Consider the following 27501-nt stretch of genomic DNA (forward strand, 5'->3'; position numbering starts at 1 on the left):
GCCTATCGGAGCTTTTACCTTCGACCAGAACTTGTTGTGACCTGTTATGGAGAAAAGAGCGGACCCAAGAGGAGAGCTCATTATCAATTCCAAGATGCTTAAGTTTGTGGATTAATTTGTGGTGATCTTCTTTGTCGAAGGCTTTACTGAAATCCATTATGATGATATCAGACTGCTGACCGAGTTCTAGATTGTCAGCAATCTCCTGGGTGAAACCTATGAGTTTTGACCTAAAACCGTGCTGCTGGGGGCTTAATATGTTGTGGGAGTCAAAGTACTTCATAATGTTTGAGACCAGGGTGTGTTCCATAAGTTTGGATGCAATGCAGGTAAGGGAAATGGGCCGATAGTTGCTAGCTTTGGACTTTTGACCATTTTTGTAGACAGGGGAAATAACTGCATGTCTCCAGTCATCTGGGACAATTCCTGTATCAAGTGACCTCTGGAAAATGCTTGTAAGCATTGGGGCAACTTCACTGTGCAGCTCTTTGAGTAGCCTTGGGGAGATTTCATCTGGGCCTGATGCTTTATTAGGATTTAGACCAGTTAGGAGTTTATCAATTCCTTGGACAGTTATGTTAATTGGGGGCATCGGTGGGTGGGAGAGATAAGTTATGGCACTCTTAGCAAGTTGTTTGAAACTAAGAGGCTGGGGGCGGGAGAAGACGAATTCAAATTGTTGATTTAGTATGTTGGCCTTTGTGGTTGGATCAGAGTGGATTTGACCGTTACTGCTTAGTGGGGCTACTCCTGAGTTTTCATTTTTGTTTGATTTGATGAAGGAGTAAAACTTTTTCTTTTGGCCTGGGTTGGAACTATCAGTGAAGATAACTGTGTCTTAGTAGGACCAATACGAGTTCCTTATTTGCTTTTGTATTTGGGCTTTAATGGATTTGAATTGTGTGACTTTTTGGGGGTTTGGAGTTTTTGACCTTTTTTGCTTTGAATAAAGTTTAACTCCTTTACGTATGAGTTTGACTATGGCATGCGAGATCCATGGAAGATCCACACGTGACTTGCTTAACCTAGATGGGATGTATTTTTCGGTGAGTCTATTTATTTCGGCCTTGAGACTGTTCCAAGAGGTATTTGGATCAGTGCGGTCCAACTGGTCAAATTTAACTGAAAACAATTTAAGCTCTTCTTGAAACCAGACCAGTCAGCCTTGGTATATGACCTGACCTTTCTCTAAAGCAAGAGGTATTTTGAAGTTTTTATTTGTTTTAAACATGCTGAATAGTAGAGATATAATATTGGAAACTGATTCTTACACTGTTTAAATCGTCAATAATCGAAGTTTAGTCTAAACATAATAAAATATAACCACTGTGGCCCCCGCCAGAGGGTGGATATGCACACGGAATGATCCCATTGTGTTCATTCAGTATGTAATCACACCTCTGGCGGGGGCTAAAGTGTTATATTGCCAAATCTTGACAAATGTATGAACAGTCAGACCAATACAATTTTCTAATTGTTACCACAATAACAGCTCTTTCAGATAATGGCTTTAGACTGTATGGCAGACTTGTTTAACAACGATAATTTCAAACATTACTTTTTAACCATTTGTTTCGTAGATAAAATAATTGTAACCCACTCTTGATTTTCCAAACGATGGCAGCTTCCAAGTCCATATTAAACCATCTTGCTATTTTGACTATAAATGTCGTGTCCAAACATATTTGATACGTATTATACGTAATTCTATATATGATATTGCTTATTTTCAGTACTTATTCTTAATTTAATAGCTTTTTTAGCAAAGTAGTACATAAAAACTTACCTGCGGGCACGCTGGCCTAAACTTTATATTGCCACTGTAATGAAGTTATATGATCAAAGCTTAATGATGATTGTTGTTGAAAACTAGTTACCTTGTGAATTGAAATGTGTCTGATTTGGTGTCTGTAGCTATAGGGTTGTATGCCCGCTTCGAAGTTATATGTACAGTCTGTCCTCTATCCGGATCATGTAAAACAAGTACTGAAAAGAGACCAATTCAACACTATCATTGCAATAAAAAATATTCTTGATAATACTAACCTGGGACGAAAAATGCTACTAATCTACATCATCAAATGTGTTAAGTATATTCACTCGAAAAACTATCCTTTTTACAAAATACATGATGAATTGATCTCTGAAAGCTTAAAACACAGTACACAATATGTAGGAAATAAAATGCATTTACCAAGTTGTTTAAATGCATGCCCAATCCCAAATCATATTCATCCTTTATGTTCTGGTCGCAAACTGTATAGTAATCGGGTAAAATGTTATCCTGTCTTTATATGTACTTGTCCCTTTAGCATGAAAAAATGCTTTGAAAACAATTGAACATAAACTAAAATGACAATATCATGAAGGGATTTCTTCAAGCAAAAAACAGGAGTCCAAAACAAATATTAATACAACTGTCTGGAGGAAAAGCAACATTTTCAAATACTCGCAAGCCATTACAATGATAAAATTCCTATTGAAAATAAAATTTTGATGATCCATATAGCCAATGTCGTATACGAATTAACATGTTCAGTGCCTTTACATAAGATATGTATCGCTACATGCACTAGAACATGCCAATGCGACGTTGTTTTAGACTTATTCGGCGGAGAAAACGGTATTCCTTGACATGTGCGTGCTCAACAACAGTTGTTCTAGAAGTTGTCCGTGTATAACAGCCATGTGCGTGTTCAACAGCAATCGTCAAAACCAATCGAAACTCAACTTTACCTTGAAAATAACGCCATTAGCAATCGATGTATCCATTTTTTGCCAGTTACAATACGTCCGCATGAACAACTGGTACTTAAACAGTGGCAATTAGTGTGAAAACAGAAATATTATTTTTAGTCCGTGTACAACAGCAATTGACGGTTCAGGAAATCTCTAAATATTCCAGGAGTAATCTCCACACTCAGACCAACCAGAGGGAAACGGTTGATACTCAATGAAACCGCGTCCGGCTGACCTTATGATAGGCCTCTACCGATTAAAAACAAGTAAGTAATAAGGAAAATGTACCTGTTTAAACACTCAAATTTTCCATCTAAGAGAGGCATCGGCGGCCATGTTTTCTCAATTCTGACCACGTGATTCCCCGCATTGTTCTCATGAACGACAGTTTCCTCCTAAACTCAAGTTCAGTTTAGAAGATACTTCATATAAACAGAACATTGAATTAAAGGGGAAAGTGTCGATCCTGATAAGCCTTAAATATACAATAAATTTCGCATCACGGAATGTTATTTCTTTCTTAAAAAATACCGATAACGATTTTATCGGTCGAAAACGCTTTAGAAATAATGGGCCATATTCCAAAATACAAAATTCGTTAACAATTGTCATGTTCAGAAAACTTCATACAACTGGTACATCCAAGCGAAGATATATTCAAACCATAATCAGGGTTCTCAATAAGAACCGGCCGCCGGCCAAATCGGCCGTTTGAAATCAAATTTTGGCCGGTTGAAAATCGCTCAGATTTGGAAAATCGGCAATTGACTTTAGAAATTTGTGTGTCTTTTCGGTAATTTTGCTCCTTTTTGCTAATTGTGTACACACCGGTCTAACGCAGAACTACTTTTGCGGAAGCATAATTCCCCAAATTGGGAAATGTGATGCGTCTTAGTATAGAGGTGACAATAACGTAGTGACGTCACCATCTATGTATAGAATGCCTTTTTGCTATTAAGCATAGACGTCGTTTGATTATCTCCCTTAACGCATTACTACAACAACAACTAGTCTCATTTATAAGACGCAATTTAGAGATACTTTTTATATGGGCTAAATTCTTTGGAACGTCTTATCGGTGAAGGACCTTTTATGTAGTGGAAAGTTTAAATTTTCATCAATTTGCGTAAAAATGCAAAATAACATTACCAACTCATTCAGTTTTAATTCAGAAGTCCATTTTTACCTCAAATATTGTCGATTGAAGTTAGAAAGGCATAAATTTTTCAATTAAACTTCTGCTTAAATCGCAAAACAATCACTGACCTGTAGCCATGTCATGAAACTGATTTAAATATGAACCAATCAGAAGAAGGCATTACGGTGTAACGTGTACGCTTAATTTTATTTAACATGAGCTTTTTACACCGACTTTTACCTAACTAGATTTAGTATGCTAATCTTTGTCGATTTAATAAGCATATGTTCAAAACAGATATGGTGCAGTTTCTATTCACTCTTCTTAGTTTCAGCAAGTTTTTATGCATGTCTTTTTCGCACCTCTGTCTGTGTTGTTTTATGTACTTACATTCTACGTTAAATAGGACGGTATACTGTACGATCTGTATCAATATTATTTATGTAGAGTATAAAAATAACAGATGTAATTATTTCAGAACTTTTTAATGGTCAATTTAGAAAAAAAAACAATGCTAAATTAATCCAGAAAAGTATAACTTCGTTTTACTATATAACGCTCTGCACCACAAGAGACGAACGCAAACTGTATTTTACGCTGTTTATTCTTCCACATTTAAACCAGATGCTTTACATCAAGGTCGTGTTATCGATTTATATCTACACAGCGAGCGAATCGAGAGATATTGAAAAAATGAATAGTGGTTGGATTTAAATTGCTCAGGCGTGCAAAATTCAAAGTGTCATTACATCATTTTTACGGAACATTATCGAGAAATGAATTATCTACACAGGTATGCACATATTGCAATCCGTTGATATTAAGTGTCTTATATCGGGTTTGAATGTTGCGCACAAAATCCTTGCGCAACAATATAGACAAAGAAGGAAAACAGTCCAACATATTTTAAATGCCAGCCTGGTTGGACGCTCCAAATATTACCAATATAAAAAGAAGCTTATTATTTGAGAGCGTCAACAAGTTGGACAACAACAACAACAATGAAAAGGCGCAAATTGGAATCGGTCAAAAAGAAGTCAAATATTTTGACATTCTTTTTATCACATGATGAATGCAAAGTTTGTGTTGTTGTGAAAGTTTGTTTTAATTTAGTTACGTTTCAAACTAGAAGTGTCACGCAAAATGTGCATGGCAGACGGACAATCAGGCCTTTTCCGCACATTCCTGTAGGGCCGAATTTTAGCCCCATTCCTAATCCAAAATCGAAGTTTTTTTCCTTTTCAGAATAAAATGTCTCAATTGGAACCTTGTTCATTTATCTTTTGTTAGTTAAAAATGCTAAAATTCATAAAATGCACACAAACATGCTCCAATATAAGTGCCTGGTTGACCATTCAAATAGCCATAAAATGGCCCAGAATGCAGGAAATCAAGTGCTCAATTTTAAAAAATTTCCGGGCGAGCATGCCCCCGCACCCCCCTAGAACGCCTGTTGGTTTCACATTTTGGCCTGTTGGCTCAAAAGTTATTGAGAACCCTGCATAATATATAGTGTACCAAAAAGTAGACCACGCTTTCCGGTTCATGAAATAATTGATGAGAAAATGCATAACGTTTGTATTATTGATAAGGCTTCAAAATGCTTTTGAGTTTACAATGTGTTCGAACTCGCTTTGTGCTAATGGAATATACATAATAGACGCTTGTTACTCGCGGATATTTTATCGACCAAAATACTTTTAATATACAAAACCGCCGCATTGATCTCGGTAAAGGTTTACTGACATAGTGAAATGTTATCTTACATTTTCTGTATCTTTGTATTGCGTTTGGAGAAATATAACTGTAAAAGTAAAATAAACTCTTCATGCTTATATTACGCCACTTCCTGCGTCTGAGGATATCACACAACACAAAATTACATATATGCGTATAAGCTAAAGTTCGATTGCTACAATTTTATAGATTTATTTCTTGTATAGGATGTTTATGTATTTTCAAGACTAGAATATAGATTATGCATAGCATGTGCATAATGCAAAGTCCCCATGTTCGCACAACTTTGATGTGGCATTAAAAAGCAACAACTTTACAATATGAATTGTTTGTAAGTGACATCGCTGTTTCATTTGGTAACACTGACACTGCTTGCAACGATAGTTATTTAAAGGCTTTCAGTGAGACCCTTAAACTCGATGAAGGTTTCGTGACAATGATTTTCATTTTAGACAGGGACTTTGCTTTTAAATTATACTAAAAAAGCTCTCCTTAATAAACATGTAATGACAATGAATTGTTGTTTTCACACGATATACAAAGATAGAAGTGCTATTAGTTTATTTTAGTAATTATATACCTTTTCTTTCATGCTTTCACATTCCCTTCATTTTAAAACATAGCGATTACATAGTATAAATGTTGTGCGTGCTGAATTAAGTATCGACTGTCATTTTGTCGTAATATCTTTGACAGAGACAGTGCCCATCTTTTAAAAAAAATAACCACACTTATTACATAAAGGATTTTGCTGTTACAGCTTTATTAATGAAACTTTTTGCTGTTTACAAAGAAACCATTGAGAATTGTCACAATGACAGCTTAATGGCCGTCGTCATGTCTAACAATTTTGTCATTGTCACGGACGTCAATTAGCAGACGTTATTAAGCAGACGTGATAGAATACTTGTTAAAGAACAGACGTTAAACACTACGTTTCATTATATTACTACAAATCGCGAACGTTGTACTCGAGTTCGCCTAACAGAGACAATTCTTAGTTCACTTCGGTGAGTCCATTTTTATTTCTTAAAAATCAACATCAATAACATACTTCTATAGAACAAATTTGAAACAATTTACCGGTACTTATATTTTAACAACTAATAATTTTCATTACGATCGAAATATGTGTTTCAATAACTTTTTCAATAGTTGATTGAAATAAATTGTGTTGCCACATCCACGTTCCAAAATGTCTGAGACCAAATTAATTACTGTACCGGTATATACATTTTTATAATAGCCAGTCAACGATGTTAAGACTTCGGGATTTGTATCTACAGTTTTGGAAATACCAGCTTGAGGTTAGTATCGTCTTAGCTTTTCAATCGACCTTTTCAATTGTGGTAATAATTTGTGTTGCGTTTGAATTTGTTAATATGCGTACATTTTGTTTGGAACACTATTTTGTCAACCGGAAATAATTGAATTGCATTTTGTTTAAATTGTATTACGTCCAGTGAATTTTAGGTTTGGTTTTGATTGAAATACAATGCTGCTACATTTTATGCTCTCTTTCGTTTATACGTTTGAGTTTTTATGTTGTTAGTTTTGTTTTTGCTGTGTTTTTATCATTATGAAAGTTTTATCAACTAAACTGATCAGCTGAATAGTGTAAATGCATAAAACACACCATATTTTACTAGTGAAAAAACTCAATATCAACTACAAACGAAATACTTTATTCATTCATACAACCACACATTTAAATACGTGCACTTACATAGCATCAGTTTGTACAGTATGCTAGATAGTGAAATATATGTATTGAGCAAAATATAAGTCCGATAAAAAGGCATTCAGTATTTTGTGAGACCGCTTTATTACATTAAATGAAACGGATCGGCAAAGATGTCAGTTTAAAAACACTGCTGTGAAGTTATTATTTTTATGCCACAAGGTCAAGCAAGTTTTACCATACGAAATTAATTAAAATGTAAAAAAAAACATGATAGTAAATCAATAAAAATCATGAGCTGAGTTTAGTGTTATACTGAAACAAATACGATTTCACATCGAATTAATTAATTCCACAGTATTATAGATCCGGTAAAAATATTTTGAACTACTTAATAGCTCTAATAAAACATTGCTACGAAAATTAGCCGTGTACAGTTTAAAATGCTTTAAAATACGAGAAAATATGTTGTATAATATGTAGTCTAAAATAATTATATCATTCCACTTAAAAAAATAAGATTCAGAATAATGTAATAATTGTTGCAATTATACGTTTGACAGTAAATGGCCATTATGTATTTACCATTTACCTCATCCATGTAAAACTCTCACGAAAACACGAAAACATGACTATTTCTGGTTTTTGTACATTTTTCTTCCTTCGAAATGATGTATGTTTTGTACCTACTTTTAAACGCGAGCCGTTATTGTAGATATATATATTAATGACGATGAGCTGTATATGCTTAAGTCGAAACCATAGGGACCCGGCACAAAAAATAATCATATATGATATATAATGTATAGACTATTATATGGTCAACTGACCATAAACGAAATCATGACATTTAAAGCATGACGTTTTAATGCTGTAAAAAGGAACAGGTTTTAGGAAATATATCATGCAAGCAGAGGTTAAAACGAGGTACCATGTGGACCATAAACACACAAAAATGAATTACAATAAAAGAAAATAAATTTTATTATTTATGTCGATACCCCTGCCTTTCGTCCATGTTTACACAATCAGTATACCGTTTGCATCCATTCATTATAAAAAACGCATTTTTGTTACATCGTCATCATGTCATTGTAGTCTTTATCATAAACAACAACAATCATCGTCATCATCTACATTACCAAGGACAATTGTCCGGTTCGGTTAACAACCACTAAATCACATTGCGCGAAGCGAACCAGGTCGCCTTGGCGAGAAGCGCATATACAAACTACATAGCTAGCCGGACAGCTGTATCCACGACGACGTTTATCCTTATAACTTATTTCCAGACAATGCCGGGACACAGCTCATTCACGCTACTCCTAATCTGCTGCTTAAGTCTGTGGGTACCAGCTCAGACCTTATGTAAGTTTCCGGTGTTATCAGTTAAATCTTTGATGATAGATATTATATGCCCCGTAATCTGATAAACTAATGATGCGGATACATAAATTCTATCTTGCTATATTTTGTTGTTGTTTTTTACACAATTATTCAAGTATAACCTGTACTATATCTAGTGCGGTTCACATGCATACATGAGAAATTTGAGATATTCTGAAGTCTTCTACGCGTCGAAAATATATTTCTTAAGTTCACATTATATAAACTGTTCAACGTGTCTTTAACACATAACATTAAACAATTTTTATCCAAAAACATTATGTTTCAACATCGAACAAGGGAAGCCGAAACTGGTTCCATTCACAATTTAGCACTCAAATACGGGTATATTAACCAATGTTGCAAACATATCTTACAAAGTAATAACACATTGGTTTGTTACGAGACAGATTGGCGAATACATAATTTTAAACAGATATGTTCACGAATTAAGATGGCAAAAGTCAATGCAAATATTAATTGTAATGAACCCTAGATTCACATAATGTGGTATCACAAGTATACATATGTACCGTACCTGATTTGTTTCAGTACGACTCGAAACCAACGTGACATTAATCAGGAACGGGAACACAACTTCCGCCGCATTCGTCTGTCGAGCAGGTAAAGGGCAGCTATACTATCTAAACCACGTGATCACTTGGTCAAAAATCGGGCGAGACGGTCATGAGAGGTACCTGTCGATCAACTGGGATCTCGTGCAGCACGGCGTGAACATGGGCTACAGCGTGAGGTCAATGTTTGAGGAGCAAAAGGACTTTGCAACCGTCTCAAAGAACCTCATAGAGGAGCCGGTGGTATTCATGCTTGGAAAGTCAGGTATTAAAAGGACATCTGAATATTAATGGACATTGTTCATATCTGGAAAATAAAATATACGAAGGGTTCTGCCCATGAACGATTTATGTTTATGCTTTGAAAGTCAGGTATGAAACTGATATATGCATATGAACGATAAATGTTCATGCTTGGAGAGTCAGCTATATTAAGGACTTCTGAATATGAACTATCAACGTTTATACTTTTAACGTCAGGTATATAAAGAACTGTTGCATATGAACGATGAATGTTCCTGCTTGAAAAGTCAGGAATGTAAATGACTTCTGCATATGAGCGATCAATGCTCATGCTTGGAATTTCATGTATGTAAAATACTATTGCATATTCATGCTTATAAAGTTAGGCACTAGTATATAAATGAGTGGTATATAAAGGACTTCTGTACATCAATATTCAATGTTAATGTCTGGAAATCAATGTCGATAAAGGCCTTCTGCACATGAGCGATCACTGTTCATGCCTTGAAATTCAAGTAATAAAGGGACGTCTGCACATGGACGATCACTGTTCATGCATTGAAAGTCGAGTAATAAAGGGACTTCTGCACATGAACGATCGATATTAATGGTTGGAAAGTCAGATATTTAAAGGACATCTGCCAGGTTTATAAAATATTTTGCATAAACAAACGTATGCACGATCAATCTTAATGCTTGGAAAGTAAGGTTTAAATATAAATTACTTTTGCATATGCATGATCAATCTTAATGCTTGAGGAAGTCAGGTATATAAAAGACTTATGCATATGCACGATCAATCTTAATGCTTGGAAAGTAAGGTTTAAATATTTATTACTTTTGCATATGCATGATCAATCTTAATGCTTGAGGAAGTCAGGTATATGAAAGACTTTTGCATCTGCACGATCAATTTTCATTGCTCGATTTTCATCTTTTTTCACGTGTGTTTCTCTGTAAGAGATGGTTTGCTTTAGTCGAGTTGTTATGTTATTTTATATAAATATAAACATTTGGAATGCATGCGTTCAGTTACGAATATTTTTGCCATAAGTAATCATGGTGGCAAAGGTGTCAACTCTATCACATTTATAGGAACTTTCTCGCCCCCCCCACCCTTACAAGTTTCCGAAAACTGTTTTTACACAGAATAATACAGTATCTCTCGAGTATCTCAAAATGGATTTCAATGTTATCGTGCCTAACCAGATACGATTTTAAACTAAAATGACCGAGGTTTGATATGTCACAAAGGATGTTTTCCGATTGCGAACGGAGGGTCGTGTTACAAGCCTTATTTAGAGAAATGAGATAACTAAAAAACACAGTGTCCGCAATGTCACCTGTAGTAACCGCGTTCGATTCATTCAATACCTTATTTATTATTTTAACTAAAATGAACGGATATTGTCGTTTGGTAACAGAACTGGTACCCGCAGACCACGGCGAGTACGTCTGTCGCGTGCACGACCTTGACCGGAAGTGGCTAGCAGAGTCATCTGTGCCGGTGATCATGTTTGGTAAGTACGATTATATTACACGAAGACTCCTACTATATGTACACTATATGAAAAAATAAAAAAGTACTTTTTTGACAGAAATACAAATATTTTATATTCCATCCTCACAATACGAAACTTTTCATTCGTTTCCTATTACGCTCTTCTGTGAAAATAACAGTATTACATTTTATATTCGTTTAAATGTTCTATTCGGCGATATACTACCGGAACCACTCTTGCACGTCTCCCACCTATTTTGGTGAATCGTCCACCTTGATGCGAATGACACCTTAGTGCAATAAAATTTTATATTACAGTTCCAAATTATTATCAAATAAATATTTGATATAATATTATACTGAATCTGACATAATTACGGAAATTTTGTACATGCACTTTCAGAAAATGGCCTTGCAATTACACCTTACAAAGTTAGAGCGGAAGTCGGCAAGGACGTGGGTATAAACTGTCAACACGATGCCTCCAAGTCGCCAGGTGGTGATGTCGTCATCAGTCACGTGACAGAGGCGGGGCAGAAGACGACACTGACAAAGGGCGGGAAATTTTTGGCCACAAAATTTGCTACCAAGTACTCGTTTTCCTTCTATAGGGACAATACTACAGGGATTGAGAATAGTGTTCTTACAATAAAAGGCAAGTTTTTTAAAACTATTTTATTATGAATAAAATTTCTCGTTTAAAGGGGCTTTTTCACGTTTTGGTTACTAGTTATTGACAAAATAAAAAATAAAAAAGTTATTTCAGATTCGCAAATTTTCGTTAAAGTTAAGATAGTTGTGAGGAAACAGTAATACTGAACATTTACCATGCTCTAAACTATCCATAATAAAATCGTTTGACGATTTAAAACCCCGAAAACGATTGAATAAATTGGAGAGTTCTGTTGTTGTTGTCGTTATATTTTGTGAAACTACGAGGGTTGCTTATATAACGTATAAAAAAATCTCTCATTGCATGAGCACGGATGGCCGAGTGGTCTTTATGGTAGATTTTTACTCCAGGACTCCAGGGGTCCGTAGTTCGAGCCCTGTTGAGGTTTACTTTTTTGTATGTACACCAGTCTATACTGGGGGACATATTGTTTTTGCCCTGTCTGTTTGTTGGTTTGCGTCAATCTTTAACATTGGCCATAACTTTTGCAATATTAAAGATAGCAACTTGATACATGGCATGCATGGGTATCTCATGGAGATGCACATTTTGAGTGGTGAAAGGTCAAGGTCCTTCAAGGTCAAAGGTCAAATATATGGGGGGTGGGCAAAGTGTTTCCAAACACATCTTGTTCTTTTTTAAATTGTTTTGTTTTTTGTTTTTTTACTTAAGCTTTTGAGATCAAGTGTTTGCATTTATAAATATAAAGGATTTAATGACAAACTTTAATACATGCCAAAATCTATGAAAAGGTCCCTTTAATAATACGCATTACACGGCCTCGTCTAAATAAACATCGTACGACATATTTAAATTACTATGCACTCGTTCAAGAAGTTAAATATGTCAGTAAGTTGATATAAGAAATTATATATATATTTCTTTAATAATCACATGACCTTTATTTAAGGAAGATATTGGTCATGAGTGTATGTGCGTTGTGAGTTTAATATCGAGTCGTAACTGATAAAAATGTGCTCTGTAAGTAGAACGACTGGCTTTAAACCAATACCTTTTTTCTAGAACGCATTCAAACACTGAATAGTTAAGATGAAAGAAGATAAAATTAATGCCTATGTTAACATTCACTATTCTTAATAAGTTGTTCGTTCGTATTCATATTCAGATTCGCAGAAGACGGACGATGGTTACATTGTCTGTGAACTGAAGAAGAACAACCTTACATTGGCGGCCACGAATGCAACGGTTTCTGTAGACGGTACATGATATTTCGTACTTGTAGAACATATTTAACCCATTTATGCCTAGTGGACTCTCCCAACCTTCTAAAGTGGATCAATTTATTTCCATAATTAGGGATGTCTAGTAAATTTTATCTATATTTAGAATATTTCTTACAGAAATTCCTTTAAGCAAAAAGCGCAGACCCAGATGAAACGCCGCAACATGCGGCGTCTCATCAGGGTCTACGCTGTTTGCTAAGGCCTTTTTTCTAGACGCTAGGCATAAATGGGTTAAGCATACAAATAATACAACACATTCACTGTTGTGACCAACCAAACACATACCTCGGAAAATGACGATTTTTCCTCGAACTTATCAAACACGTCTATTCTGAGCCATTTGTACACAACCTCCAGTTGGACAGATTACGGAAACAAAAATATGGCTTCATATGATATACATCGATTTTAAAATTCTTAAATAATAGTTCAGCAGTCCGGCTAGTGCTGCAATCGGTAAACTGACATCTCATCTCATATTTTCATGCAACCGCAGTTCTTTTATAAGCAGCATAAAAGTAAATGCAACCGCAATCTTACACGCTGTGATCATGTATAGTTTCGAAATCGAGTACTTTTTGACGATGCTGGAACAGCATCGTCCAAGGTATCATAACCATAAACAAAATTCACAATGGAGACCTATGTAAAAGACCGAGCCAGTCCGATTGAGATAACTCGATTTTTCAGTTACTTCCCTTTTGCATTCGCCACTGCGTAAGAGATTGCTTGTCATTGATAACATTCTCCTAGCAGAGTTGTCGTTCGTGTTTCAACATTCAACAATGGCCGCCCCCGTGAGAGTCTCGATTCAAAACTTTCTTACTGCATAAATTGGCTTGTTTCGCTATTTAGAAGCTGTCATTTAGGATATATGAATTATTTATTCACTAAATCTCCGCTTATGACAACAATAGTTGGAATTCGAAGGATATATACTCGATGTGAATGAAGGACTTTCTGGATCGTAACAGCTTGACACGGCAAAACTGGCATACTGGTATTTTTAGTTATCAATAGAAGTCACATTGTGCTTTATAAATTGTATTCGAGCATTTTGCGACTTATTGAATGACTATGATACCCGATATCAACATTTCATCGGGCATTTGCAGATCACCAAGCTGTCCTGAAATTCAACATTGATTTCAAACTCTTTACTGGTTCGTACTCTTTCTTAGTGTTAGTACTTTTTATCATTTTAAAGTTAAATGAACTGTGTCACAGTAAAAGAGACATTAATGCGATTATGGCCAGTTTGGATCTCGATCAGCCTGCAGTCGCTTGAAAGCTGTTTGCTTAAAAGCGTTTTTCTGACAAATAATAACAAATAATTTAATTAGATACTGATTTGACTGCGCTTTATCTGTGACCTGGCTCAAATAATAGAATTGTCATTAATCAAATTATTTATTTCGAACATTAATCAATTGTTTTTCTTGTCCCTCGGGATCAATGACTCCAGCACTTTCCTGTTGAGAACTGAATACTGCTAAAGACGATGCTAGGGGGCGTGAGAGTTGTTGCACCTTCCATTTTCGCTCGATTGTTCATTGTCGGCTCGGGTACTACGTACATGTACCCCGGGTACTCTTAAGTATGCTTAGATGTATCCCGGGTACGGTAAATATACTATAATGTACCCGGGAAATTTAACCCTAAATCAGTCGTTGTCGACTATTTGTTTGTAATTACACATTTATGTCAATTTTCTGTAGAATGGCCTCTATATTATCGGAACACATACTCAAAAAGCATGTTGATGCAGTGTTTTTTTAAGAGAAGTGTGTTTAAGATAATCGGTTGCGCGTTTTACGACATCGGATTTTGGGCGCGAATACAACTCGGGTACAGTCTAATATGGACCAAGTACAATTACGTTTATTTACCGTACCTGGGGTACATGTAAGTATACTTAGAGTACCCAAGGTACATGTAAGTATACTTAAGAGTACCTGGGGTACATGTAAGTAGTACCAGAGCCGACAATGACCAACCAAGCTCCATTATCCATTATGAACCGACTCAAAAAACCGAGTCGGCAATATTTGACTTAATTTTTGGTTTGGTTGCTCTCGAGGGATCGAAAATTTCAGAATCTTCCTAAAAGCCCTACGGGTTTGATCCCCAGAAGCGACATTGAAAACAAGCATACATTGTTATCTAAAAGGCTGCTAAACCTGATAAACAATGATAATGTGAATTTTCTCTCACATGATGTTCATCAGTCATATTATATAAAAACTTACAGCAGTAGTAAACAACTGGACAATAATTAATGAACGCATCTTTCATTTGTCTTTGACACTTTGATTTTGACATGGCCTAGATTTAAATATGTGACTGGACTTTACCAGCACTCTTGTAACAGAGCTAAAGTTTAAATGTACCATTGAAGATCACCTAAATCCAGATTTGCTATTATAGACGTGTGAAAAGTTTTAAGGGTGTGACAAGTAAGCAAAAATTGTTCATTACCCATAGGCCACAACTGATCTATGACTGTATTAAAACAAGAAAAATCAGTGCCTGATTTAGATTTCCTTAGATAGTTCAATAAAAACTAATTTCATAAGCCTCGTAACAGTTTAACGGTAATGCTACCAATGTGTCACACCAGGGCCTTGAATTTAAAATCTAGGACATGCATGGTCATTTCTTCATGAAATCAGGACACAAAATTGTATTTTAAGTCCTTAATTGACCTGGCTATAGTTCTCAGATTATTATAAGCTCAATCAGTATATTTATATCATTATTTATGCTTTGTATATTGTAAACATATACACAATCATGCAGTTACATGATAGCAATAAATAATATCAAAGCTACCCATAGTATAAAGGTCATTGACAAAGCCTATGGTCAAAATGTGAACACATTGATTGTAATCGCCCTCTCGTGCCAGCAAAAACAACACGTTGACAGGTTGTCATTTTTGACAGTTCTACTTTCACTTTCATTTTGTGATATCAAACTATTAACAATTATGTGGCTGAGAAAAATATCGCCATTGCTTTTTATGCCCCCGGTAGGGTGGCCTATGTCAGTTGCTATGTCAGTCAGTCAGTCAGTCAGTCAGCCAGTCAGTGTGTCAGTCTGTCCGTCCGTCCGAAAACTTTAATGGCCATAACTTTTTTAATATTGAACATAGCAACTTGATATTTGGCATACATGTGCATCTCATGGAGCTGCACATTTTCAGTTGTGAAAGGTGAAGGTCATCATTCAAGGTCAAATATAAAGCGTCTGTCTGTCTGTCCGAAAACTTAAACATTGGCCATAACTTTTTCAATATTGGCGTGCATGCGTATCTCATAGAGCTGCACATATTGATTGGCGAAAGGTCAAGGGTATCCGTCAAGGTCAAAGGTCAAATTTTGCAATATTGAAGATAGCAACTCAATATTCGGCATGCATGTGTATGTCATGGAGTTGCACATTTTGAGTGGTGAAAGGTCAAGGTCATCCGTTCAAAGCTGCGCAGCAGGGGGCATTGTGTTTCACAAACACAGCTCTTGTTTAATATATTTTCTGCACATTCCTTCAAAATACTTACATCAATACATGATTTTCTTCGTTAATTCAATCATTTCTGACAGACTTGTGTACATATTTCGCTTACATTTTGACGCGCGTAGGTAGGACCGCATTACCGCTTCCGAAATGTGTATTCATACTATTGCCTTCGAGGAACTTATCTGATGTTTGACGGAAAGGGCCGAAAATGTGCGAGTGTGGGTCAAGTTCCCCACAGGTACTACTTTCCCGTTCCCCCAATTTTTTTCCGTACCTAAAATTTTTCGTACCCAATTTTTTTTTGTACCCAATTTTTTTTTCGTACCCAATTTTTTTTCATCCCCAATTTTTTGTTCGTACCCAAAAAATTTTCGGTCCTAATTTTTTTGTTCCCAAATATTTTTTCGTACCCAAATTTGTTTTCATACCCAAATTTTTTTCGCAAATATTTTGTACCAAATTTTTTTTTCGTTCCAACATACACAATTGTGGTGATTGTGGTGATGTAGATTAACTTAACTTGATGCTTTTATATCCATCCTCTCAAAAGCATCGTCACACCAGTACTGTCAGTACTTTGATTTACAGGTGTAAAGCTGAAAGTCGAACCTCTGTTCTACTTGGAAGTACCGCAAGATGCCGAGGCTGAATTCCAGTGCGCGTGTGACGTATCTCACATCGCAAGTTGCCTCGCGAATGAATTCCGTTGGTCGCTTAGCAACTCGAACACCAGTGAGGTCATGCCAATCTACAAATCCGGAAAAGTCGTCGCAGATAGTAAAAGATACGAGGTTATGCCAGGGGATAATGGCGCTTCCTTGAACTTGACTATACACGGTAGGTCAGCCACATCACGAAAGCACACTGGTAGTAGGCGGTATAGTCAGAAATACTTACATCTGACCTGTCAAGTGAATGTGTCGCGTTCTGAGAAATCTGGGCATAATGCATGTGCGTAAAGTGTCGACCCAGATTAGCCTGTGCAGTTCGCACAGGCTAATCAGGGACGACACTTTACGCCTTAACTCAATATTCGGTAAGGAGGGACTTCATTGAAACTAAAAATACCATAAAAGCGGAAAGTGTCGTCCCTGATTAGCCTGTGCGGACTGCACAGGCTAATCTGTGACGACACTTTCCGCATATGCATTAAGCCCAGTTTTATCAGAACAAGGCTCAAATGTTCTCGATATTTGAAGATAATACATACACAATAAACAAAAAGTACGTATTTTGCAGTCCATGAAGTATTATAATATAACTTAAAATCTAGAAACACAAACAGCTTGACATTACATGACCTATTGAGCCTTCGACAGACGCAACTATAGGACAGGGTCTTACCCGCCTTCTATATAATATATGTATTTAAATTGTAATATGATTTTCCAGAAAGTATAATTTTATGCTCGACAGAAACTCATTTTCAGTCATTTCATTCACTGCATCGGCATAGTTCACATGCCTTTCTTATCAGAACTCCATACCGCACATTTCGTGACATAAGTCACTACATATTTCAATCGTTTTTTCAAAACACATCTTACAATCGTCAAAAACATGTCTTTGTATTCGCTCCAGGAATGCAGGTGGGCGATACGGACTACATATGTTCCCTGCACAACAAAACCACCGGCAAGCAACTTGCACGTGCATCACTGCCTTCCAACGTCATTCGTAAGTCTCGAAACACGATCGCAGATCAAAACCTGAATGTCGATCATTGCATTTAAACTGATGACCAATTCACTGAGTTTAGTAAGAATGCTCATTGACTGAACTATTTCATATCTCTTTGCAACAAATGTTTATTTATATTTAAGTTATTTCGCGAATTATGTCGAGATGAGCAAAAACGATGACGTCACACGAGCAATGTCAAATCTGCCAGTTATTGGGATTGTGGATTGTATGCATACATTCAGACACGTTTCTCTCTTTTAAAAGGAATTTTTATACATGCTAAATAGTTGTTGCATCAAATGAGTCGTGTTCTGAGAAAAACTGGGCATGCATGTGCGTAAAGTTTCGTCCCAGATTAAACTGTGCAGTCCGCACAGGCTAATCAGGGACCACATTTTCCGCCTAAATTAGATTTTTGCTAAGAAGAGACTTCATTTAAACGAAAAATGTCATAAAAGCGGAAAGTGTCGTCCCTGATTAGCCTATGCGGACTGCACAGGCTAATCTGGGAAGACACTTTACACACATGCATTATGCCCAGTTTTCTCAGAACGCAACTCAAATAATTGTATGAAGCGTATTAACCCCGATATGCCTAGCGTCTAGAAAAAAGGCCTTTGCAAACAGCATAAACCCAACTGGGTCTGCGCTGTTTGCTTAAAGGAATTTCTGTAAGAAATATTCTAAATATAGAAATAAATATACTAGACATCCCTAATTTTGGAAATAAATTGATCCAATTTAGAAGGATGGGAGAGTCCACTAGGCATAAATGGGTTAAATCATGATATTATTTGTAAACCATATTATTTTGAACGATTTCTTTTCGGAACTCGGGAATTAAAATGTGAATTTCAGAAAAATAAAGTTTTGGTGAACAACTTAATGCGCTTCATAAACGTCAAGTTAATATTACATTACCTTGATGATTACGTAGCTATGTTTATCAATGAGATGTTACGCTTCACGGCTTTAATAATGACATTCATTACAACATAGATTTAAATGTTATATTTCGTAAATGATGACTTGAATATTAACGTCACTGTATCTACAGCTGTTACGTTACGTTCAATGGCGTTAATCGAGACTGGAGCAACGAGCGACAGGGTTCGGCTGTTGTGCGCTCTGAGCGGTATCATGTGGGACAAGCGCTACTTCGACAATCATCGCCTTGTGTGGTCGCGCCACGCCCATGGGGTCAACAAGAGGGTGGCAAGTAATGGTCGCGTTGACCCGCTGTTCGACCAGGCCAGATACAGCATCGTGTTCGACGTCAATAATAACTATTCGGTGATTGAAATCGCATGTAAGTGATTTGTAGGAGCATGACATTTATGAATGATTTCTTGGTTTAGCTATATAGCTATGGTTTCCGCACGTGTAAGAAATGAGAAATTCACGTGAGTCTCTTATCTTATTCATTTTTAAACGTTAAGACATTATTATCATAACGCGCATACAATTTTGTGAACTGTATTTTTTTTCAATCATTTTTGTTCTTACAGCTGATTCTTGAGTAATAGTAAATTTATTTATAAATTTCCTTGGGATTTATAAACCATTTAAGACATTAAGAGCATTAACATATGTACTCGACAATACGGTTTTTACTTATTCTAATTCTACCACGATTCTGAATGCACCGAACAAAATAATAATAAAATAATAAATAAAATAAACAAATTAAAAGGGCAAAAACCACCTGATAACATTTAAGTAAAAAAACAACAGTTTGTTTAGTCATTAATTAAATGATAAGTCTGATTTTATGCTAGCCATAAACCGGTTCACGACACAACTGAGTTTTGCGTGGGGCGTTCCAGGCGGTAGTCCCAGAATAAATATTTTTAGCGAATATGTTTTAAGGTTTGCAGTTTATATGTTACCATTCGTGTACGTTGCCTTTTAAGATATAATTGTTGGTTTAGATAGATGTTCGGCTGGCCTCTTAACCGGTTTAAACCGCCAATGCTTTGAATTGACCATCCCGAGGCATCGTTCCCAGCTTTTGTAACATTGTATTGTATGAACTGTCTTGAACTGTAAATGCAATGTGTCATTATCCTCATATACAAGACTAGCGTTACAATATTACTCTACTGGTTATGTATCTTGAATTTCTGTTTTTATTTATCTCATTTAATGCGTGAAAATATTTATTTACATATAAAAGCATCGAAATAATTTCTTCATTAGCGTTTATAATCCGTCAAGAAACTCTTTATCGTTCTCATGTGCGCCTGTTGATCAACGCGGGCTGACACTCTCTTGTTCTGTTCCTAAATTCACTGCAACTCGTTTGTCATTGTACGAAAAACACAATTTATAGATTAACTATTATGTAATTACCGCATAAACTTGTCATTTAGCTGTCACCGAGGCGGATTACGGAGACTACATCTGTGAGCTCATAAACATCAACAACAATCAGAGCCTGTTGAAGAAGACACTGCACATGTTCGGCAGAGGTAAGGGTGCGATAATATATAATAAGATTGTTAACTTGTTCAAAGTCAGGCAAAAACAGGCAGATGCTCTCGGATATGACATTGCACAGTTTCGGCAGAGGTAAGTGCCCGGAAGTGTCCAAAAAAGTGCAATTTAGTAAAGGGATTATCATCCGGACAAGGAACAAAAACATGCTCTCGAAGATGAAATAGCCAATTGCACATGTTCGCCAGAGGTGAGTACTCGAAATTAGTTGGAGTGTAGACCGGTTCTCAGTCGGGCGAAACCAATCAGCTGAAAGTTAGTAATGTGTCTCTCATTCAGAGAATAAGTACAAACATGTTATAGAAGGTTAAATTTAGACAAGAGTGAACTTTCATATTGTTACCGAATCTTGTAAGATGGTTGATACTGGTTCTGAGGCTTAAGAACCTCAATACTTAAAGAAAGCATTACCCGACTTTAGAAGGAACTGTGTATGGAACCAAACGTGATCGCTGTTCTTGTTATGGTTCATCATGTTTTCAAAAACACTCGGGCACTGTGTCGTTTCAACCTTTTAAAAAAAGTACTTCGCTTGCGTCATAAACTCCAAAACACGGATGCGAGAAGGATACCCAGGGTATGAACCGGCCGTCCGACCGCCTGCACACGATATCTATTAAATCATTGCCACATTTGTCCCGTTTATATATTAATTTTTTGTTTGCTTTCATACTCAAATTTAATTTCAATTCCAGGCAACACCACCACGTTTGGGACGTAACGTTAACGTGATCAAGCGAATGTGTGGAGTCCAGATTGAAAATACATCGACTGGACGTGTGTTGTAATATGTATGACAGCTTGTGATCTAAATAGATCAATTGAAAGAACCTTGATTTTATTATATTTGATAATAGTACATAAACTCCGTTCAGTTCATGCACAACTTATGATTAAAAAAAATACTATTGAAAATGAATTTGTGTTAGTTGTGAAATATATGGCAATTAACTTCTTCAAACATATTGTTACAGACCATTTTTTTCTGGATTATACATGTTAATTTCAGAAAAATGCGTGCAAAACATCCAAGCACATGAACACCGTTTAAAACAAGAGATGTCAGAGGCGCGCTCGACTATTCGAGTGCTTGACAGTATAACGTAAGCCATTATGGGGAAATTGTTCATATTCAATAAGGTTAAGGTAAAAAATATAGTCATATTCTAAGTGGAAGAGGACCATAATTGAAACATATTGATCGCTTATGTTTCAAAGAAGTTGTACTTTATAGACGATTCTACGGTAGCATAGATACGGTGGCATAGAGGTGACATTCACTTCTCTTTTTTTAAATTGCTCCCCTCTTTTTTTCTATCTCGTGGCCACGAGTTAGCTATGTCGTGGCCACGAGATAGGAAAAAGGCAAAACTAAATAAAAGCGGCGTACAATTAAAAAAAGAGCGGTGCTTCTCTTTTTATTATTGCTCTCCTCTTTTTTCTTTGTCGTGGCCACGAGTTAGCTATGTCATGGCCACGAGATAGAATCAAAGCGCTGAAGATACTGAAGATGTTCGCTATTGCATAATTTAACACGCAATTCATTTTTGAAAATCAATCGCAAGTTTGAAATGAACACACGCCATTCAACTTTATAAAGTGTGTCATAGCGCACGGGTCGAGTGTTGTGTGCACTTTTTATCATCCTTATTATTTCATAGAAATAACTTCGACAAAATAAAAACAACATGCTTTTTTGGAAGTTCTGAAAGCATAGAAAGTATGATGAAAATGGTAATGAGGACTTAATATAAAGAAAATTCGCAGTCACCATCATATTAAAGGAATATTTTTTCTAATATCAAATGACTATCTCACCAAGAATATAAATTAATAATGAAAGTTCCGTGTACAAAACTTTTGATTTTTGACACCATATTCAAATTCAAAATATACAATAATCTTCGTATCTTGTATATGGAGGAATAAAAGTATATAAACATTGCTGTTTATGCTTTACTTGTTACCCGAGCAGTTCACACGGTGTCAACAACGCTAACATAAACATAGGTATAGAGCACTAATGCGCTTTTAGGCGTAGCTGTTTCAGTTTTCATCTTAGTGACTTTTACATAACGCCAACAGACACGCATGAATATTTTCGAATATTTAATAAGCTGATTCGAGATACAACCTCTGAATTTTTGCTACATCACTGCGTATGTGCTCAATTCAAAGGATGTAGCACTGTTCAGTGTAAGGAATTCCGGACAACTCTCTGTATGCTCAAACGACACAAATTGTGGCCCTGTTACAATTACGCGTTACAATCCATCTCGCAGAATTTCACTTTCGCCTCCAAGATGAGAAAACAATCATTAGCAAAATAGTATAGTGTCACGATAAGAGAAAATCGTTTAATTATCATACCACAATGTTTGCCGTACTTGGTCAGCACGTCTGGAAATCATTCCTTAATGTGTGGATAGGTTGCCATTATTAACAAGTTTGCTATTTTGAATTCAATTTTGTATCAAAAAGCATTGTTTTTAAATGTGGCATTTTCAATTCGCAATGGGATTAGTAATGACCCTCGTCATGCGAAAATGGGTCTTATTCCATATGCGCCCATCATATAAATAGCCCACTCAGCTATCCCTCCTTCTGGTAAGGAGAAACATAACATATTGAGTGATTTTAAAGCGAACAGCATCGCCTATGGCATGACTGCGCAAAAGCACATGTTGGGTTTAACAAACGCTTGCCGAAACGCATAAGACCCATTTTCGCATGACGGCGCTATTGACGTGTGATTTAAATGTGTCGAAAGAAAACTGCGTTTAAATCAAATATAAACATACGATATATTTCGAATGTGAAGAAAGATACTCATAACAAGGCATATGAGGACACATATGAAGTGCTCTCCCGTAGTATATTTTTTATTTACTCACACTAATGTGTGGTTTGACAATACTAACACACATTTCATGCGGTGAATATGCAGCTTACAAATGAAAAACACAACACAATAGTTTTACTTTTGTTTAATTGTATTTAATTATTTAGAAAAGTAAATTGCTAACTTTATTTCAAAGTCAGCGTATACGCCGACTACATTTTTAAAAGACATTTATTGTTATAAATATATTTAATATAATATATTAAGTTGTTTTCGGTTTTAGCGATTAAAAAGCATTTTCGAGGTTGCCTATAGTATGCCTGTTGTAATTGATGAACTCATATCCAACTGTCTATGTATTGAGAACTGTGAATATAAACAAGCTTAACCTTCTACTAACCTTCTACTATTACATTCGTATTATTATTATAAATTGTTTGTTATATTCGGGTTTAGCGATTATGAAACTTTTGTCTATCGTATCGCTGAAGTTATTGTTGAACTTATTTTCAACGTTTTATAAATTGAGAATATAAATAAGCGTCAACTTTTTCCCGAATCTCTCAATTTACGACCTGTACTACGTCATTGAGTTGTATGCGAGAGCGTAACCTATTGCGTTGCTATAACCCGTAAACTTTCCTTTGTTTATCGACAGGCGCATCTATTAATAGCCTCATATCATGAATGCCAAAACACCCGCGAAAAAGAACCACGTGACCAAATAGGACGCAAAACGCAAATACCACGCGACTACGACTTTTATAATGTAAGAACGCTCCGCAATTCCTTTGAAGCCGGAGCCTTGTGATTGCTATTACGTAAAGAATTGACCTCTAACTGAAGTAAGCAAAGGAAACGCTGCACCTAATTGACCCATTCCTTCTATGTGCGAAGGCAGATTGAATTTTACTAATGTATGGTTTGCCTATTATAACACACATTATAATGCGGTAAATATGCGACTAACAAGTAAAAAACACTATAATTAAACTTTTGTTTTGAATTAAGTTATTTAGAAACCAAAATTCCAAACCTTATTTCAAAACAGCAAGACTACATTTTTTAGAGAATATTCTTGTTATATTTAAATGTTTTTTAACAGTTTCAGCGATAATGAAACATTTTTTATGTTGTCTATCGTATCCCTGTAATAATTGTTGAACTCGTGGTCAACGTATTATTAATTGAGACCTGTGAATATAAACAAGCGTAACCTTATACTAGTGCGTTATTCTCACCCGGACTCCCCTTTGTTTATCGCCAGCCTCAGAGTTATGAATGAGATGAGCGAAAATACTACGTCACGCAGACGAAGCAGAAAGAGGACTATTTTAATCATTCGTAAACAATCTCCTCCGCGACACGTACAATACGATCATTGTTTTTTTATTATTTTCTATAAAACACCATTCGAAACTATTGCATTTAACACGATATTAATATAATGTTTCCATTTGTGAATAAACATAATTGGAGAACTCAAACCTCTTGCATAAATTATACAACTCTTTCTTGCGCGTAGTAAGCGGGAATTGGGTTAATCATACCTAGGTCGTACCGACCTGAATTTTACACTATCTAAAAAAGAGGAGTGCAAAACTAAATAAAAGCGGCGTACAATTAAAAGCAGCAGTAGTAGTAGCAGTAATAGTAGTACTAATAGTGGTATGTTATGTTAGATCAGAGCCTTGCCTGCTTTCACCAGCTATATATATGCGTACAGAATATTTACACATGTTACGCATAATTTGATTGGCTGACTAACTCGGGATCTCGAGATAGCGAAAATTCTCTTCTCTTTTGTTTAATGCATTCTGCCTTTATTAACTGCACCGCTCTTTTTTTAAATTGTACGCCGCTTTTACTTAGTTGTGCACTCCTCTTTTTTCTATCTCGTGGCCACGACATAGTAGTAGTAGTAGTAGTAGTATTAGTAGTAGTAGTAGTAGTAGTAGTAGTAACAGAGGCAACAACAACAACATCAGCAGTAGTAGTAGCCACGAGATAGAAAAAAGAAAATTAAAAAAAGAGAAGTGAATGTCACCTCTATGACACCGTACGATTCTGAGTTTAGGTATATTTTCCACAATCTGTTGAACATTTGTAAAGACATGAAACAAACTAATAAAATTTTATTTCAAGTTTTCAAGTTTGAGAGCAATAGCTTGGGTGGGATGGTTGGACGGTCCTTCAAAAATAAAATAAATATTTGTTGTGATTTTACCATGTTTCAAAGAAAAAAATCTTTTTAGGTTGGAATGGGGGTGGAGAGGGGGGTATAATGTGGGGGTGTGGTCATTTATTAGATGATCTTTCAAACATAAAAAAGGAAAACAAAAATATTTTTTTGGCAGGAGTGGGGGTGGATTCTGGGGTGGGGCGTTGGGGATGGTTTGGGTGAAGTCCATTGTGGTATGTCAAATAAGTGTTGTTTTGTCAAAGTATGAATCAAATCTGATCATAAATAAATAAGTTATGGTAATTTAATTAAAATTTATCATTTGACCTTAAGAGTCAAGGTCATTCAAAGGTCAAAGTCAAATTCAACTTGCCAGGTACAGTACTCTCATAATAGTAAGAAAGTATTTAAAGTTTGAAAGCAATAGCATTGATACTTTAGAAGTAAAGTGGATCTGAACACAAAATTAAACAACATATTCAATGTTACTAAGACACAAAAGGGCCATAATTTCGTTAAAAAGCATACCAGAGTTAAGCAACTTGCCCTGTACAATCCCCTTACGATAGTTAGCGAGTTTTCCAAGTCTGAAAGCAATAGCTATGATACTTTAGGAGTAAAATGGACCAAAACACAAAACTTAACCAAATGTTAAAAAATCTAAGTATAAACGGGGCCATAAATCTGTCAAAATGCCTGTCAGAGTTACAATACTTTGCCTGCACAGTTCCCTTATGATAGTTAGTAATTGTTGCAAGTATAAAAGCAATAGCTTTGATACTTTAGGAACAAAGTGAACCTAAACACAAAATTTTCCATTTTTTTAGTATAAAAAGGGAACATAATTCATACAAAATGCTTGATACAGTTATCTGCTCTTGTTTATAGATTGGGGTAATGTTGTTAAAGATGTATGCAAAATATAAAAGCAATATGACAAGATACATAGAAAATATTTGAGGTGGTACACAAACTTTAACAAAGATTTATCAATAATATGCATATTCTAGGTGGAACAAGAGATGTGTGTGTCAGAAACACAATGCCCCCTATTGCGCCGCTTTGAAGCCATATATTTGACCTTTGACCTTGAAGGATGACCTTGACCTTTCAACACTCAAAATGTGCAGCTCCATGAGATGCACATGCATGCCAAATATCAAGTTGCTATCTTCAATATTGCAAAAGTTATTGCAGAGCTTTAAACAAGGTTAAATTTTGGGACACACACAATGAATGACAGACAGACAGGCGAAAAACAAATCCCGATCTTTCAATCCGGGGGCATAAAAAGAGCCATAATTCTTACAAAATGCTTGTAACAGTTGTCTGCTCTTGTTTATAGATTGTGGTCATGTTGGTAAAGAAGTATGCAACATATGAAAGCAATATGTCAAGGGACATTGAAAATATTTGAGTGGTACGCAAACTTAAACATAGATTTAATAATTATATGCATATTTTAAGTGAAAAAAGGGCCATTATTCTTACAGAATGCTTGATACAGTTGTCTGCTCTTGTTCATAGATTGGGGTTATCTTGGTAAAGAAGTATGCAAAATATGAAAGCAATATGTCAAGGGACATTGAACATATTTTAGGTGGTATGCAAACTTTAACACAGAAGAATCAATAATATGCATATTCTAAGTGAAAAAAGGGCCATAATTCTAACAAAATGCTTGATACAGTTGTCTGCTCTTGTTTATAGGTTGGGGTCATGTTGGTAAAGAAGTATACAAAATATAAAAGCAATATGTCAAGGGACATAGAAAATATTTGAGTTGGTACGCAAACTTTTACCTTCCAGCGCTCACGCAAATGCTCACGCCAACGCCGGGGTGAGTAGGATAGCTCCACCAT

General features: G+C 35.8%; 1 protein-coding gene across 4 annotated transcripts; it reads left to right on the forward strand.

Moving 5' to 3' along the window:
- Positions 1–204: 204 nt before the first annotated feature.
- LOC127855988 (uncharacterized) lies at positions 205–21445 on the forward strand. 4 transcript variants are annotated; one of them, XM_052391925.1, is made up of 12 exons: positions 205–329; positions 2906–3005; positions 8588–8663; positions 9234–9521; positions 10924–11019; positions 11404–11655; positions 12800–12892; positions 17025–17273; positions 18018–18113; positions 19177–19428; positions 20492–20590; positions 21311–21445. In XM_052391925.1, the coding sequence occupies exons 3-12, from the start codon at positions 8591–8593 to the stop codon at positions 21334–21336; spliced, it is 1524 nt and encodes a 507-aa protein (XP_052247885.1). In that variant the 5' UTR covers positions 205–329; positions 2906–3005; positions 8588–8590; the 3' UTR covers positions 21337–21445. The 4 variants fall into 4 exon arrangements, with proteins under 4 accessions (XP_052247885.1, XP_052247884.1, XP_052247886.1 ...); XM_052391924.1 differs by lacking the exon at positions 205–329 and having other exon boundaries at positions 1329–3005; XM_052391926.1 differs by lacking the exons at positions 205–329; positions 2906–3005 and adding an exon at positions 6536–6624.
- Positions 21446–27501: the final 6056 nt, after the last annotated feature.

This window comes from Dreissena polymorpha, chromosome 13, assembly GCF_020536995.1.
Source record: "Dreissena polymorpha isolate Duluth1 chromosome 13, UMN_Dpol_1.0, whole genome shotgun sequence".
Taxonomy (NCBI): Eukaryota; Metazoa; Mollusca; class Bivalvia; order Myida; family Dreissenidae; genus Dreissena; species Dreissena polymorpha.

What these genes read in the sequence shown, in the direction of transcription:
- LOC127855988 (XM_052391923.1), top strand. Translation starts at nt 6,871, where the DNA reads ATGTTAAGACTTCGGGATTTGTATCTACAGTTTTGGAAATACCAGCTT. An exon ending in TGTGCCGGTGATCATGTTTG is followed by an intron (nt 11,020 to 11,403) that starts GTAAGTACGATT and finishes ATGCACTTTCAG; the next exon opens with AAAATGGCCTTGCAATTACA. An exon ending in CTTGAACTTGACTATACACG is followed by an intron (nt 17,274 to 18,017) that starts GTAGGTCAGCCA and finishes TATTCGCTCCAG; the next exon opens with GAATGCAGGTGGGCGATACG.